Below are 18,173 nucleotides of genomic sequence, written 5' to 3' on the forward strand. Positions count from 1 at the left end.
TGGAATGTGTTAAAATTATGCCATACCAAAAATCTTTTCCACTACTCTGCTGTTTGGTAAACCAAAATGGGATGTTACCTGTAATATGATGAATCACCAACTTCGGGAATTGGCATTAATTTCCTTTGTTGTGACAAATGATACTGCTTTGAGAGAGGTCTCAAGAATACCAAGTACTTCTAAGTTGTTAGTCACCGAAACTTAATAATGGTGGCAAGAACTAGTGATTGTAAAATAGGTATGTGACTTACTTTGTTTAAAATTTAACTTTGAAGCTTCTTTCAATTTATGAATGTAAAAGACTTAACTAATAAAATAAACTCTGGTTATATTCCTATTGGAAAAACCTTATTACTTTCTACCAGTTTCTGTGTGTGCTTAGGGATAGAAATAGAGTTCCTGAAGAAGTTCGTATACTGAGGTTACAGATTGCTTCTCAAATTGTTTAGCCAAAAAAGGAGATAGTAAGGTTTTAGAGATGTGGGGCTTCCTCCTTGACCTGTTTGTTCGGTGTCATTAAAACACACTGAATGATTAAATTAACCTCATATTAAAGTAACATGGATGTTAAGATTTTCTTTTAACTTCTGTGTGTCTGAATATATATCTGGAATACCATAAGGTGCTTGTTGTTATGGTGGCCTTTGCTAAATCCTTTTCTTTCCACGTGACATGTAATCTTCAGTTGTCATTTAGAAATCATACATTTCTTGTCTTCAGTCATGTATTTCACAGGGCCAAGATGTTTAGATGTTGGTATAACGGTGTTCTCTCTCCAGTGTGAGGCTTTGTGATGTTTTCTTAGCTTGTGTTATATTTGCCATAGAAAGGCTGAGCTGTACCAGGGTGTTAATGAGGCTTTTTGCAATGTGTTAATTAAATTTATAAACGCATGTTGAGTGGATCCAGTGGAACCGGTTTTTGAAGTAAAATACAAACACTATGCACTTAGACTTCCTCCATAAACAGATGGTTGTGATTCATCTTGCAGTATTTCTTGAACTGTATGGTTCTTTCCTAGTTAGTTAGTTGTCTGTTCAATGAACACAGGGGTTAGCTTGCACACTCTCCATTTCATATATCTATAACAGGCATTAAAATCAAACATAGTTTTAAAATTTTTGTTTCTTCTTTGAAGATCCTTGTAAGGTGATACTGAGATTCTCAAGAGCAAACAATTTGTTAAACACAAGGGTGGAGTTGATAAAACCGTACCACGAGAAATGCATATTTTCATATTTGGCACCTGTGTTCTCTACTTGATGCAATCTATAAATATTTACATACTGCAAAAGTAAATTAGTTATTGTAGTAGCTGTTACTGTTTCTTGCTTTGACAGGAATGAGGCGACTCTCCCCGTCTGAGCTCAGTCACAGACTATACATGCAAGCGCAGTATTGCCTCCACAAATTCTACTGCAGCTGCCATTTTGTCATCTCAGAAAGAGGGTTTTCAAACCTCCTCTGTTTTTTTGTTCCTGCATGCTTATGCTTTGCAGTGTTAACTGGTAGTTGGGAAGGAGCATTTCCATTCATCATTTATTTTTCAGTATCTGTGGTTCAACAGTTTTGCATTTGAGTTGCAGATGTATTATAAGATTTTCCTTAGGACCTGCTTCATACAGAGCATCCACAAGAACTCTTGTGTGTTGTACTTTGTTTTTTAAGAAGAGCTCAGAGGGCCCCATGCAAGATGGCCAGTGACAAGTATTGTACAAATGGAAGTCAAGGCAGGGAAGGGATGTTCTGCTTCTGAGGAAGATGATGTGCTACCCGTCTCCTTCTGAAAGTAACCTCTTTGCTGCTATAGAGCTGGGACACTGAAGACCCTAGAGAGCTGTCCACTGCTATTGGTGGCCAGAAAAGGTCACCCAGGCCATGAGGAAGCAGATCATACCTGCCCTGGGAGAAAGGGAGCTGCAGTACTGCATTTACAGTGTGATGTGGCAGGCCTGGTGGTCTGTGAGCACTTCCTGCATTTCATTAAATGCTATATATGAATTTGATACTCTTAACAGGCAGTATAACAGCTGGATGAGCTCTCTTGCATAGTAATAGTATTGTTTTAAAGCATGTGCCAGATGTAGGGGCTTATTACCCACAGGCACTGGTCTGTACAGCTGCTAATATCAGCTTTCTACACTCTAGTTCTGTCTGTAGCACAATTTTTCTCCGTCTTGCTTCCTCAGATGTTATCCACCTCATCAAACTCTGGCTCCTTTGCACTCTGAGGGCCTGTCGTGGTGCTGACGGCCCCATGTAAGTAACAGTTAAATCTGTACACATTCCCTTCCCATCATCTCTGGGTTTGCTTCTGTGCTGTGTCACATACATACAAATATTCCCTGAGCTGATGAGAAAAATCTCTCACTGCTTCTAGGATGTTCATAACAAATCTGCAAGTTGTTGGATGGACCACAAGATTAACAGAAGATGGGTGCTCATTAGAGGTTTCACATTAAAATGCTGACAAACTGGAGCTCCTGCCTTGCACCTGTTGTGTTGTTCATGCTGCTGCTGTTGCGGCCACCGCCTCTGTCCCTCCCGTGTTCCTCAGTGCAAAGTCTGCATCTCTTTCAGAGCTGAGGTTCTGGAGAACTTAACTGTGAGGTTTTGGGAACAGTAAATTGTCTTCCTGTCTTATAACAACTACCACTGGTATTGTGCCCATCAGGGCCTTGAAGCGTTACTGCTATACATACATTTAATAAATAGCCAAATATATGCTAATGGAATCCATGTGATTTAAAGTTTCTGCTGCTTACTATGGGGGATTCAGGATTATCAGTTGGAGTCAGTTTGGGGATGTGTTGAAAGAACCGTTTACATTTATACGCTAAGAAGAGAGTTTCTTGCACTAATGAATGAGGGTTTCTTTAATCATATTTTTCTTGCTACAGTGCTTAAGCAAAAAGTATTTTAGAAGCATTTCATAGTTAAAAGTTTAGCTGGTCTCTGTTTCTTACACTAGCCTTAAAATTTCTCACTGTTTCTAGCACTGCCTGTGTTCCACAGGAAAGGTTAAGTATATTAGTACAGAGAATCTTGTAGCATGTTAGATCTTCTTTTGATGAGTGATATATGCATATGTAAAAACCACACTCCCTGCCCAACATGGTGGCCATCTAAATAGAACAAGGAACAAACCAGAAAGGGTGAGTAGGAGAGGGCAAACGTGTTGCAATATACAGGACTGGAACAAACTTTCCTATTTCCATTGCAAGCGGGACAGGGAATACTGAGTTTAAATTGTGGCAGAGGAAATCTGCATCAGTTATTAAGAAAAGTATTCTTTCATAATAGGAAGTGGAGTCAAACACTGGAATACATTGCTAAATGAGGTTGTGGAGTCTCCAGTGTTAACAATATTTTTTAAAAGAATGGTTCAGAGAAGTAGTGACACTTCGATTGATTCAGCCTTGGAAGAAGAAAGGATTGGTGACTTCCCAAGGTTCCCTCTCAGTCTTTTTTCTAGATGTCTTAAAAAAGAGGTGTTAAAATAATGCAGGGATATAATGGAAAAAAATAGCAAGAATTTACAGTGTGGCTTTACAAAAATGTATTGGTTTATATCCATTCCTATTTTCTTTCACATTTAAAATATTTTGGTAGTTTAAGTCATGTAAAATGTATTGTAAGTTGAACTGTTGAACTGTGTGCATTATCGCTGATTTTTTTTAGTAACCACTTTATTAGGGAGATGGTATGTATAAAAAGAAACTTGTATTAAAAAAAAAAAAAGCCTGCATTCAGGCAACTATGAGTTTTGTAATTTCTCCAATAGTTCAAAAACATCTTTGATCTTTTTATGTTGTAAGCTGAAACAGTGTCACTTTGGTGGCAGCCCAGACCCTCATATGTGAGTTATAAGTTTATAAATATGAAAATAATTTGAGATTTCAAAAAAGCACTACATTTATTTTAAGTGGCAAAGTTATTACAATCCAAATCTGTCATTGGCTCGAAAAGCTAACAAAAGCTGAAAAGTGCATTTCAAATAAAAACCTTATCCATCTGGTATTGTTTATGTCTTGCAACTGTATTGTACTGGTCATCATTTAGTCCATATGATCTACATATGACTGTTCAGGAGGCTTTTTTTGTCTTGATTTATAGGTGACTTCGATGAGCTTGTGGTGAGCAACAACGATGTTATGCTCAAAAATATCGCTGAAGATTTGCGGAATCATTTACCCATCGAGGCAATGTTTAATTCAGAACATCAAGCTGTTCAGAGAGTAAGCTAATTGTTATGGCCTCCTTTTGCTGAACCACATCATTTATTTGGGGACTATGCTGATTTCAGTTTTAGTAGTACATAATAGAGAATGAGCACTTGATTTGGGTACAGGAAATCTCAGATTGTTTCTCAGGTTTGTTGCTGCATGATTGTGTGACCCTGAGAAAGTTGCTTCATAGTTCTTAATACTTTGATCGTAAGTTTGGCATAGCTTTCATTCTGTGTGGTATGGCACCTGTCACAGTGATTCTTGATGCTAGCTCCATAATAGACTCTAACAGCTCCCTTAAAGAAAATAGAAGTACAGGGCCAGTGTTTCACTGTTGCCATATGTGGGCAGCCCAGAAATTACTTCCAGCTCTTTTCAGATCCTGATGGCTCAGAAAGAGGTGGGATGTGAGTCCTGTGGGAGGGGAGAGCACCTTTTCTTCTTGAGCTGTCAGTATAGGTGGAAAGTTAATGCATTTCCCAGAAAAGTGGTGTATGGCTCTTAAATGGGAAGAGTGGATTGCTCGCATTTAGCAAGCCTGGGAGAGGGAAGAAAGAGGAGGATGAAGATTATACCCCTTAAAATGATGAGAAAGCAAGCATCCCAACTGGCACGCTTTTGATTGAAAATGACAGCCGTGTTAATCAGGGGTGTTTCTAGATTGGGGCATAAGACATGAAGATAAAATAATCAGATTCTTGAGGCTGAGAAGCAAAATTGCCCTTTCTCCTAAATTTAAGTAACATTCTCCAAGCAAGCAGTAAGGAGACAAAATTTGTGTCATGTCTCCTACTCAGCTATCAAAATTAGCTTGCTTTCCTTTGTCAACTTCCACTTACTGGTTATTACAGTGGAATCTGATGATCTGGTTTACATGCAGGATTTCTATGGTTTAATTTTGATTTGTAACTTTTGAGTTGGGAAAAACTTGCATCTCAGGGATTTTTGACCGGTAGGGTGGTGGGACAATTAAATGTGTAACAGTGTGAAATTAGGAGATTTGGTTATGTCTTTCCTGGGTTTTGTTCCTCTTCTCAGATACACCAACATCCACTGCCCATGATTCATGTTGATGCATTCCTTTATGATGATGATTTTGTTGATTCATTGTGTGAGGAGGGGAAAATGAGTAGGAGCTACTGCACAGAGTGTGGCTCATACAAGACTGCACCTTTAGGTAAGTGCTCTTTTGGGAACACAAGGAACAAATTCAGTTTAACTGAACTGGTTTGTGCAGTGACTCAGCTGGACAACACAACATGCAGCTGATGGAGGACTTTGTCCAGGCTGGCGCAATACACAGGCCAGAATTATTTCCCATAACCAATGGAAGAAGACTCCTACACACGTAAGTTGAATTAAATTGCAGTGTATGAGTGACACTAGTTGCCCACAAAAACTGGGCAGGGAAGAGGCAGGGCTATGTACCACTGAAAAGGAAGATGCAAGAGGAAGACAATACTGTAGGGCTCCATGCAGTAGCCTCAGTCTCCTCTTGCACACTGAAAAGCAGGAGGAAGCACCATCTGTCTTAAAGCTTATGTGTGATGTGGTGCAGATCAGTGCCGTTGCCAGTATAGCATGGGCATTGAAGGAGGGATGGCTTATATGGAGAACATTCCATTCCTTAAAACCATGGAGTTGAAATTCAAGCTATTAATATGTCTGCCCATAAAAAGGTTTGCGTGAATTGTGTTGAACCTTAGGTACTATGTTTCCTTTTTCATTTAAACAATTCCAAGTTACTTTGATTTGTATTCTTTAATATATGTCACTGTGTAGAAAAGGTAACTCAGTTTCATGAAGGATTTCAAAATTCTCCATGTAAGGGAAGGAATCCCCAGACTTGGACAGACTACTTGGCAGGGTACCTCCAGTCTTCAAACCCTGGTTTTCCAGGGTCTCCAACACTAGTGCAGGCAAGAAAGCATGCAAATTTTTAATGATATAACTCTTCAGATTAATATTTCGTTGGTTAATAACACAGTAGTTAGTACTGCCCACCCAACACCTTTGTTCTGTTCTTATTTCCCAGAGTTTATTTCGCATTCCTTTTCCCTCATGGAACTGAAGTTTCTTTATCAACATGTACTGCCTGACCTGACAGGAAAGGTAGTGGTTGACGTTGGCTCCAGGCTTGGTGCAGTGCTATTTGCGGTAACTTCCAGCACAGGAATTCGTATTTTATTACTGTGACAAACATTTTCCCTCTTCTCTGACTACCTACTCTCGCTACTCCCTCTTGGATGGGTCATTCTGAGAGACAGCTCTGATCTGGCTCTCTGAACAATATCGAGTTCTGTTTACTAGTGATTTCAGTTCTTGTTCTGTTCCTCACAAGAGGGAATACAAATGATCTTGCTTATGGAGAGGAAAAGTCTGTTGTCCAACAGAGTAGCATATTGCTGTCACACATGCTGCTCTTTTGCTAGTTCCTGCTCAGTCTCTCCTTCATAAGTAAGTTTGTCCTCTATGCCTTGACCATGTATATATATAGTATATAGATTAGTTATGTTAAACTCCTTTATGAAGCTGACAGACTGTTAAATTATCCAAAGGAAGACTTTGATATGAATTTGTCTCCAAAAACATATTGTCCTGCTCTGCATTTTAAAATGCACATAAAATACTTCATCGAGAAACTTGAGTGCAATTTTGATTGCTTTTGGCATGGCTGGTGCAACATATGGCCAACAGCAATGCAAAACACACATTACAACTTTCTTACAAAAGTCAATGGCTGTTTAGGGCTCAATCTTGGAAACAGTTGAGCATGTAATTTTACTCATCTGAATAATCTAATTTTGGGACTACTCAAATGAGGAAAGTTACTCCCATTTCTAAATATTTGCAGCATTGGGTCCTTAAATGGTAACACTTTTGCTAGCCTGAAGTTGTTTTGAACTACTTAAATGCTTGTATGGTTATAGCAGAAGATAGTCTCAAATAAAGCAAGGGAAACGTCTTAAAAATTAGTTTGCCTTTTTAATAATGTTCTTTGCTTGTATTGGAGGAGGGGTGACTTCGCCTTCACCAGGTGCTTTTCTACTCTCTGAGCTGACTGGTTTTGGAAAACATTATTAATTAGATTGTAGTATATATAGATATCTCAGATGTTCTCTATCTTTAGCATTGTTTGTTTGCCTTTGCCATTGTTGGCAAAGTGTAATTGTGGTGTTCAATGGAGACACTGGCACTCAAAGCTATATTTTCATCAGGGCCCTATAGGCTCAAGAATATGTACTTTTTTTTCCCTAACATCTCCAACAACTTTCCAAAATCTCAGTCCAAAACTGAACCATTATTTTGGGCTTATTATTAAAGGATAATTTATCTTTTTTTCATATATACCTGTATCAAGCACCTGAAAATGGCAGTAATACCATACTTAGAGGTGCTGACAAAGACTGTGTACCAAAATATCCCCCTATATTACTGGTGCGTTGTCCTCCATTTTCACTCACTTTGACTATGTATATCTTTCATGTGGGTTTTGGTGTTGTGTTTTTTTTTTTTCTCTTGCTATTTTCTGCTTCCGTTCTCCCAAGGAAGAAAAATGTGCAGTCTTTTCCTTTCACACTATTTTTGTAACTTGTTTTGTAGTGCTTTTTTCCTTCTCAGACCATTTTACATCTGTTTTGCAATTGAAGTGATGTTGGAATTTTCCTTTTCTTTTTATTATTTTGACGTGTCATTTTGGATCTCTTATTAAATCGGGGGCTTAGCTCTGAAAAACATGTCACATCCACCGAAAGACATTTCTCAACTTGCTGTCTTAAAATGCTTTCTTAACCTTAACCTGCGTTTTATTTTTTCCATTTTAATTGAAATTTTTGAACTTAGCTTAGAGGTATCACAGTTACTAAATTTCCTTTTCCTAATGTAGGGTTATCTTTATAGCTCAGCATCCCAACTGTATGGAGTAGAAATGAATGCAGACTTTTGCCAGTTGCAAGAAATGATGATTACAAAATACCGGTTCATTGACAGAATAAAGGTAAATAAATGTACGGCTTAGTGTGTGTATTTTTAACCACCGTGTACTAGGTATTCTGTCTATGTGAGTGCCTGGTAAATCAGCACTCTGAGGAGCTTCTGTCTTTGCTTTTTTTGATCCTAAACAAAGGCTTCGAATTAGGAAAAAAACCTCATAGCAGCGAGGAAAAGATAAATTATCAAAATATGATAACGTGTGTTGAATCACTTAGGCTTTTTCCTGAGTGGGCTTACGTACTGGCTCATGCAAAACAGATTTATCTTAGCTGTTTCTTCCGGTGAAACCAGTGACATTATTGTCACTAACTTCTGTGAAACTGAGTGTATAGAGTTTCTGTCATGAATGAGAAAACTAAGTATTTGTGTTTCAATAACATTTGCAGAAAGATGTTTGTAGGATTTGAAAATTTGCATATAAGAACACCTAAAGGACTTATGGCTGTTGATATTTCCTTCTTGAAGTGTCAGTGTCTATGTGCCATCCACAAACAAAATGTGTTTCAAACAATGTGGTGTCTGTCATTATGGGAACCATTTCATTTGTCCTGTTACTAGTACTAGTACTGTTTTAATGAGAAAAAAAATGTATTTTTTTTTCCTTCCTGGGGAATACGGGTTATTTTGTTACCAGCAAAAGCTGGTAAGTAGAAAATGCTGGGTAGAATACTGGCTTTAATCCTGTGTTGTATGCATGTGCTCTTCAATGGAGTCACACAAACTGCTGGGTGTAGTACAATTTTAAACTGGAAAGAAATAATAAATGTAAAATATTTAACAGAGGGTAAGCAGTATCATTGGGTTGCCCAGTTCAATCCCAGTTGCTTCCAGTTTATCCATAACATTTGTTTTTTGCATATGTTTTGTGTTCATAACACCTTGTTGTGATGAGACTGAAAGTGCAGTTAGGAACTCTGTCAAGTTAATTCAGTGGAGCTGGAGATCTGTATTTGTGCTTTTCAGCCTTGTATATTTTTTATTATAAACCTTTTTGTTTTTCCTTCACACCTTGTAATTCTGCTGAAGTATTCATTTCAGGGCATAAAGATAAGAAGATAATATGTTTTCAAAGCAGTGCCTGAGGACTTAGCTATTTGTGTCTCATTAGATGCCAATTTAGTCATGTGACTCCTATTATCACACTTCTTTGAACATTTCAATCTTAGATTTTTATTTCACCCCCAAATGAATACTCTCTGGCAATACCTACCATCCTGAAAAATAGTCAGAATCAAGTTGCCGATAATAATTTGTTACACAAATTTGAAAAGCTTTTAAGAGATCCTTCTTAAATAATGATTGTTTTTTCAGGATATTCTGAATTTTTATGAGAGCATGTTCCCAAAGGACAGCAGGGTGGAGTGGTATCTTTAGTGGCTAGATCTCTGAGCGAACCTGTGTTTCTTTTATCAACAGTTGGTTTGTTAAAGTACATAGAAAATTGCTCAGCATCTTTTGCCTTTTGAGCAAGCACTTAAATGCTGGGAGGAAAGTAAACAGGCAAATCTTAGGAAACTTGAGACCTCAATTCAGAAATTGCCTGTAATCATGAAAGGCTTGGTGTGTATTCCATTGAGCAACAGGGCCATTTTAAAATCAGTTGCTGCCCAGTGGTGTTTTGGCTGGAGCAATACCTGGTCTGGCTCCCGGTGCAGCCACGTGCTTATGTGGCCCCACATTCCCCAGTAGGAATGAGGATGTCTTTGGGGAGGTCACTTTAGTCAGCATGATCACCTACTCCGTAAATGCAGACTAATTTTAAGTTAAGTTTTAAGTGTTATTCCAGTCAAGGAAACATAAACACATATTTCACAGCAATTTAAGCATCTTTATGAATTAAGGCTTAAAATATTAGGACTGCCATTAGTAGGGCATTAAGAAAATTTAGTGCTAGTCATGATTTCTTGTGCTGCAAGAAGTCCACTGGTGGGACAGTTCACCAGTCACTTGTGTTTGGTTAAGGGACTGCTGCTCAGGGTTTTTTTTGTACAGAAATTCTGTGGTTTTGTTGTTTTTGCTGCTTGAAAGTAAGACGGTAAAGTAAGGTGTCTTTTTACACTCAGAAATAGTGATCCAAATCCCACTACAGTCCAGGTAAATCTGGGTTCTGGTGCATGAGTTCTGGCAGATTGAGCTCAGGCACGTTTTGCTCCCAGGTGCCGGTCCTGCCCCACCTCAGAAGGCTGTTACCTGTGTAACAGGGCAGCAGTCAAGCCTGTATCCTCAGTATCTCTACCACCTCAGTTTATGGTCTTGCATTTTAATCTACAGTTAGCAGTGGCTTTATGCAGATGACACAAGTTGACAACCAGGACCTACTGTATTTAGGAATGCTGACAGTGGCCTGAGTTGTCTGTCTTCTTTTTCTGTTGCCTGCATGCTTGAACTTCTTTATCAGCTCCTGTAATGCTACACTTCACAGTGCCCTGTTTTAAGACAAATTATTGCCAGTCTTCATTGTCTTAAAAAGCTCGAGCTTTCATGAGCTAGTGGATAGATAGTTCAGATGTCCACACACTAGAGGTGGAAGTAGAAATTTGACCATTCTGACAGCTAAACTGTCCCTACTTCTTAGTGAGATAGAGCCTTCGAACACTAACCTGTCTGTTCTAGGTAAGGTACAGTTGCTTCCTTTCCACTCACTACAGGCAATGTTGAACAACTTGGCATGGTAATGTGTTTAAGGAGATAAAGCTGTTTGCTTTACTGATTTGGAGCATTTGCAGAGAACCCATGGATTATAGTTCTCAAGAATGAAATGCTGTGATGCCTAATTTCTTATGAATGGTAGAGTTTTGTTTCTGTTATTATTGATATTGAAATATTTGGCTATACTTGCAATTGCTATAAGGCATTCTGATAGCATGAACCAGGGTCATAATCTGTGGCACTCTGTCATCTTTGCTGCACTTGAACCCTTACAAATTGCAGGGCTGGTAGTATCTGTTTCCTCCGTCAGTCAGAACAGCATACTTTGTGTGTCCATTAGAAGGAGGAATACATAATGTACCCTCCCAGCAAATACGGATATATTGTTAAGTGGACAAAACATTTTTCAACAGATCAGTGTTTTTAGTTTTCTGTACAGCTTTCCTGCCAGAATTAAGAATTCCTTTTTATATCTGTTCATTGACAAAATGTGAAATGTTGAATCCATCAGGCTAGTGTACATAACTACCTATACAGGGCTATGGATGTTGTCTGTCTGGGCTTCTGTAAAGCTTTTGACACAGTTCCCCACAACATCCTTCTTTCTAAATTGCAGAGGTATGGATTTGGTGGATGGACTGTTTGGTGGATGAGGAACTGATTGGGTGGTTGCACCCAAAGAGTAGTGGTCAATGGCACAATATCTGGATGGACACTAGTGACAACTGGTGTCCCTCAGGGGTCCATACTGGGACCAGTACTGTTTAGTATCTTCATCAGTGACATAGACAGTGGAATCAAGTGCACCCTCAGCAAGTTTGCAGATGACACCAAGCTGAGTGGTGCAGTTGACATGCCTGAGGGACAGGATGCCATCCCAGAGGAACCTGGATAAGCTTGAGAAGTGGGCCCATGCAAACCTCATGAGGTTGAACAAGGACAAGTGCAAGGTCCGGTACCTGGGTCAGGGCAACCCCCAGTATCAATACAGGCTGGGAGCTGAAGGGATTGAGAACAGCTCTGCAGAGAAAAAATTGGGGGTACTAGTGGATAAGAGATCTGATGTGAGCTGGCAATGTGTGCTTGCAGCCCAGAAGGCCAATTTTATCTTGGGCTGCATCAAAAGGAGCATGGCCAGCAGGTTGAGGAAGGTGATTCTGCCCCTCTGCTCTGCTCTGAGAAGGCTCCACATGGAGTCCTGTGTCCAGCTCTGGAGCCCTCAGTGCAGGAGAGACATGGACCTGTTGGAAACGGGACAGAGGAGGCCACAAAAATGATCCAAGGGGTCGAACACCTCTCCTGTGGGGAAAGGCTGAGAGAGTTGGGGCAGTTCAGCCTGGAGAAGAGAGGGCTCTTGGGGACACCTTATTGCAGCCTTTCAGTACTTAAAAGGAGCCTATAAGAAGGATGGGGACAGACTTTAGCAAGGGGTGTTACGACAGTACAAGGGGTAATGGTTTTAAACTAAAAGAGTGGAGATTCAGGCTAGACACGAGGAAGGAACTTTTTACAATGAGGTTGGTAAGGCACTGGAACAGGTTGCCGGAGAGGTGGTAGATCCCCCATCCCTGGAAACATTCAAGGCAAGGCTGGATAGGGCTCTGAGCAACCTGATCTAGTTGAAGATGTCCCTGCTCATTGCAGGAGGGTTGGACTAGATGAGCTTTGAAGGTCCCTTCCAACTCAAAACTATTCTATGAATCTCAGCACAACCTAGTAATAGGTCACACAAGCAAGAAAAGTTGTTTGGATTTTCTGTCAGTCTTCAGCATATAGGGATGCACTTTCAAAAAAATTTGTGGAATTCAAGTAATAATCAGATTGGCTTTCTCTCCCTTATCCCTTCAAAAGATGTTCCAATTTATGTTGCTACTCAGATTTGGGATGTGATGTATTTCTCTGTGTTTAAGAGGAAATCAAACACATCTTGTCAGAGTGTTAATGAGCATTCATATTCTCCTGTCACTATAATCTCACCTGCTTGAAAATGACATGATGTGCTAATATATTTTTTGGTAGGTGAAGGTAGATGAAATCAAACCAACTCCTATGATGACTGGAGAGGTAATTGTGTAGTAAAGTAAAGCACTTGCTCTTCTCCAGTGCCACTGGGCATTCCACCTCTCCAGCATTGCCAATCCCAATGTATCGCATGAAAATTCAGCTGTCAAACCTGGTTCTGCAATGTCTTTTCTAGCTATAATCCGTCAGTAACCCACTGAGCCTGTGAGATGTCATATCCTCAAAAACGCTTTAGCTAGCTTAGCTCCTTCCCTGAAATCAGTGAGCATTTGTGATAAAATATAGGTAAGTAAAATGTAACAGCCATCACATACATAATCTCTTTTGTGGCACACGGTGTTCTAGACCAAAAGTCAGATGCAGTTTATTTCACTTAACACAATTAATTGTGGATTTTAACTAAAGGAGAAAAATATGATGTTTATTTTTTTTAAAGCTTATTCTGGTTATTCACTTCAGTTTTATTGACTAGGTTGACAGGCTTCATGGCTATGTGAATGCTGTATTTGCCTTTTAAATTAATTTATGCCTTGTGAAATTTTTCTCCTTCAGGTAGTTCACGCAGACATCTGTACTCAGGCTTCACTTCTTCAGAAGGCTGATGTTGTTGTAATGAATAATGTCTTTGAATATTTTCTTGACAGACAGGAACAGGCCAGGTAAGCTATGTGTCCAAACAAGTTACCTATTTCTTTGGCAACGTGTGTGTAACCTTGTGAGGTATGGAAAACCTTAAGGTTGTGCTTTTTGAAGTCACATACATAAATTACGTAAGGAAATTGTTTTAAACTGCCTACGCTTAATTGTTATACTTAACTGCTAGGGTGTTACAGCAGTTGTTTATTGTTAAAGCCACTAAACACTGCTGCTTTGTTTACCCAAACCTTGCCCTGAATCCTTGCACTGATCTGTTAAAATAGTATCTTGCTGTTAAAGAATCTGAAATTACTACATCAGCCTAAAGCTTAATCTTCAGAAAGAAGAAAGGTCACTGACTTCTGGATCTGAGGGCTTTAATATGGATGCACTGCAAAACATGGTTATTACTGTGTTTCCAATATATCTTCATAAGGATGTGGAAGCAAACAAATGTGTGGCTAAGGTTCTTCTCTTTCAGGTACAGATACTCACAGATGAGCTTTGGTAATCCAGCAGTATCAATTGAAAACGTAAATAACTTTATCATCTGAAGTTACTGTGCTGTTAGAATGGGGAGTCAAAAAGAAAGGGTGTCTGTGACTCCACCATCCCAGCACACAGCCTGGGATGCACACATTCGCTAGCAGTTTCAGCTAAGGCTTGTCCTACTCCCCTTGATACCAGGCAGTAACATCAACCGGAGAAACACAGAGTGGGTGTTTCACATTGACAGGAGATTTGTTTCCAGGCACATGGCTGCGAATTCATTTTATTATTCAAGAACTCAGGGGCAGTGGTTTAATATTGCATTGGTACTATGAAGACAAATGACATTTGAAGAATGCTGGAAATTCAGTTATTTTTAGTCTGTATTGCTGTGCTATGAGAAATGATCTGACTTGCAAAATCAGAAAAAAAAGAAATGCTGGGGGCTATATTTAAATGCTCCAATTGCTAATGTCTTAAGTAAAGTATTTTGTCACGACTGCAAAGTTCCTATGTAAAGAGCAGCTTGTTGTTAAGCTTAATAAAACAGTGTGCTCAGATACTGGATTTTCTTCAACACTAAAGGTTTAAAGGGACCAAATACTGATGTTTAATTCTAGTCCAAAGTGAAGGTGTTGACAATACAAAATTATGTGCATGTTTGTATTGGAGTTAAAATGTTACAGAGTCTAACATTGTAAGACCATATATTATTCCCTCACTTTTTAATATGAAGGTTGATCTTGTTCATACAAAGATATTTGCTTGAATATTAATAGTGACTGGTAAGGATGTATAGCAAGTCTTTAAGATCAGTCTACATCTGGCCACTAAACTATAAAAGTGTTAGATTAATTTTATATCAAATGTGGAGGTTTTTCCTAAAAATTAGTGACCTACTTTAAAATATGTTTCAGAGCTTGGGAGTTTATTGCTTGTAATGTAAGGAAAAGAGGGTCCTTGTTGGTGACAGTTCCAAGCCTTAAAGAATCGCTCTCAAAGCTCCAGGTAAGCTTCCTCAGCTGTTTTTAGCCAATACTTTTTGTTTCTTTCTATGAAAGTGGCAGTTCTGTAGTTGAGATTAGCTGCTTGCCAGTGTTCTATGAGGAAGGATATGTAATTTTGTGCATAGATTAAGAGATGTAGGACTCTAGATTCTATTTCCGGGTTCACCTCCAACACACCTTCCTGTTCTTGATTGTCCCCACCTGTAAAATGGAAATCCCAGCCTACATCAGTAGCCTGCATGAGTCATTGTATTATCCTGTGTATTATGAACAATACCTTTGCTGTGAAATTAAAAAAAAAAAACGCACAAAACATTAACAAAGCCATATTATGGGGTGAGTTTTGTGATAATCGTATCCATTTCCATCAGACTTCCTTCACAGATCGGGGTAGAACTTCGGAAGTATAGATGCATTTATAAACTTCTAGAGGCAAAACCTTGAAATGTTTTTCATCTGTTTAGCTCTACATTTGCACATTGCCTTGAAACACAACAAACTGTTTTGTTAAGCCTGTGGCAGAAAGGGACATGTTAAAGAAGGACCATCCCTGAGGATACTCTGTCTTCTGACCTGCTGTCAGCATAGAGAACAACTCGTAATATGCTGATATGAGTTGTTAGGAATACAGATTAGGGAGAGATGTGGCCTCCCAGCTAGCCAGGTAATTACCATCAGGCATCTTGGATCAGTGACATAGCTTTAAATTGCAGTTGTAAACAAACATGACAACAGTGCAGCTTTCAAAGAGGTTAAATGCCCTGCACTGCTGCTGCTCCCTGAGTAGTAACCACTGCCCGTGGACCAACCTCTGCTCTGTGTCCATTCTGCCATAGGTCACCAGTAGATTACAGCTGTTACGTGTATGATGCCCAAACAAATTATGTGGGCTGGCTTTAGTTAGGACACAAAATGCTGATCATACATGACAAGGTTTCTTACAAAGTGGCTTGCTTGCCATGGTAGTCTGCTTCAGAGAAACTGAATCACTTGTTGCCTCTATGCTGATGAGTGGAATAGATCCTCAGCCTCAGGAGCAGCAATGGTATCATTGGACCTTTTTCTTGGAGAAGGCAGTTGTTAACACAGAAGCTGAGAAGCTCTTTGTAGCCTTACTACAATACTCCCTGGGTGTAAAACAAGAAAGTACCTGCGATTCTCCCATGGTACAATTAGCTGCTCCCTCAACACTTCTGTCAGAATGTTGTCCTCTGTTCAGGATGCTTGAGGCTTATACAAATGCATATAGAGAAGCAGTTGTAACATGCTAGCGAAATATCTAGACTATTGACTGAGACAGTTTTTTAAAGTTATTTCTGTTCTCTCCTATTTAAGTTAAATGGCATTTCCAGAAATTATCATTGCCACATAATTTGGAATGACTAATCTCTCTTGTTATGGCTTACTTTCTTAATGTTGTACTGACCTTGAAACTCCTGCTCTGTTTCTCAGCACTGTGTTTGTTAATATAAAGATCTGTTTTCATTGTTTCAGACAGATATACAGCTCAGCCAATGGGTCGAAGAGGTGCAACTAAACTATGATGTGTACATGGAAAAGGATGTTGACAGAGAAGCACTTGAACAAATACATTTATACAAGATTCTCTAGTACCTGTAAAAATTTACTAGTATCCTTGTAATATCACATATTTTGGGTCTAAAATGAATTTGGATTGATTTGTGTGAATAAATTGGGTCAAAATTCTTATTGTGATTAATCTGAGTCACATCTGTTGTTTGTAATAAAAGGAGTCTTTTGAAACAAGTTTCCTTATGGAGGCATTCTGTCTCAACAGAGTATATTTACTTTTAACTAGGAGATATCCTTATGGTTTAATTTTTGCAGAAATGTTAGAAAGTGTGGCTACATGCTGATGCTGGAAGAATTTTTGTTCACTAGCATTGTGCACTGATGATGTTTGCTAAATATATCAAACCTAAGAATAGGAAATCATTATTAATGTGAATTATAAGAATGCATTTAGCATAATGTTACTTAAAAGCTGCAGTACATTAGTTTTCTGGTTCATTTTGTGTAGACCATTTATTGTTAGCAGTAATAGTATTTATTATTAACACTATTATATTTAATGTTCCTCCTATGGAATTTTTAGGTTTTCTTTCCAGAGTCTGCTTGATAACCAGAGCATCTATTGGCCTTAGTTGTGAGAAGCAAGTCCTTCCTGTTAGTTAGTTGCGCTTTACAGTGGGTATTAATGTAAAATATCGCAAGATGCCGAGGAGCCAGTGAGAATTAATACAGCAAGTTCAGGATAACAGAATTCTGTTCTGCTTCCTGCACTTTTGCTGTGGATGGTAGGAAGTGTAATAAGGGGTTAAGAAGCTGAAAATTCTGAACAGGTGTCACAGCTTAGCAGAGGCTTGGTGGTGGCGTAAAACATTGGAAATTTGTAACAGAACCTCCTCAGAGAGAAAAGATCCACATACGCCCACCACATTTATATTTAGATTTAACATTCTAAGGATGTGAAGCTTTTAGTCAGCTGAAGGATGTTTCGGGTTTTAGCAAACATTAACAATCCAAGTGCAAAAATATTAACTTCAGAAGTTTGAGACCATGTTGTGAATTTAGAAGCATTGTTAAAAAGTTTGCTATACTACTTCTGTCTAGTGCAAATGGGAAAACTTGAAATTGGATTTCAGTCTTCAAATGATTTACAGGTCAGTGAACTTGATAATAATGCTGTAGGCAAAAAGGAGCAGTGGCAATTAGGCAATCACTAACATAGTAAATGATGCTGTAGAAAGGATAGTGAATTTTAAGAAGTCTTATTTTTCATGGTCTGTTTGGAGTGGAGGAGGATGTTTTAACTTAAGTGATACTGAACTGTTGCCCAAATACTGTGTTGACTCTATGCTTCATGCATTTAAAAATGAACAAAGATGGAAAGCTTTTCTTAAAGTGTTTATTTTATTAAAGTACAGTAACTGAACTGTTGATTACTTACAGACAAATGCCCCTAGAAAGGGAACCTAGGAGAGGCTAGGCAATGGGTTGGAGGTAATACAAGGCTGGAAGATCTAACAAGGAGAGAATAAAAAATGAGAAAAGAATTTCATGTGCAATTCAGAATGAGGAAATGAGCACTATAGTAATCAGTACAGTACAGTGGAAGCTGTGACTG

General features: G+C 38.8%; 1 protein-coding gene across 1 annotated transcript; it reads left to right on the top strand.

Moving 5' to 3' along the window:
• Nucleotides 1-3,380: 3,380 nt before the first annotated feature.
• On the top strand, nucleotides 3,381-17,709 carry LOC308040866 (uncharacterized protein; the record flags this gene model as incomplete). Its single annotated transcript, XM_080345246.1, has 9 exons — nucleotides 3,381-3,438; nucleotides 4,117-4,238; nucleotides 5,268-5,406; nucleotides 6,265-6,386; nucleotides 8,116-8,226; nucleotides 13,446-13,552; nucleotides 14,936-15,026; nucleotides 16,520-16,655; nucleotides 17,660-17,709. 8 exons carry the CDS (start codon nucleotides 3,381-3,383, stop codon nucleotides 16,634-16,636), a joined length of 867 nt encoding a protein of 288 aa, XP_080201372.1. The 3' UTR covers nucleotides 16,637-16,655; nucleotides 17,660-17,709.
• Between the last annotated feature and the right edge of the window lie 464 nt (nucleotides 17,710-18,173).

Source organism: Nesoenas mayeri, assembly GCF_963082525.1.
Source record: "Nesoenas mayeri genome assembly, chromosome: 5".
Classification (NCBI taxonomy): domain Eukaryota; kingdom Metazoa; phylum Chordata; class Aves; order Columbiformes; family Columbidae; genus Nesoenas; species Nesoenas mayeri.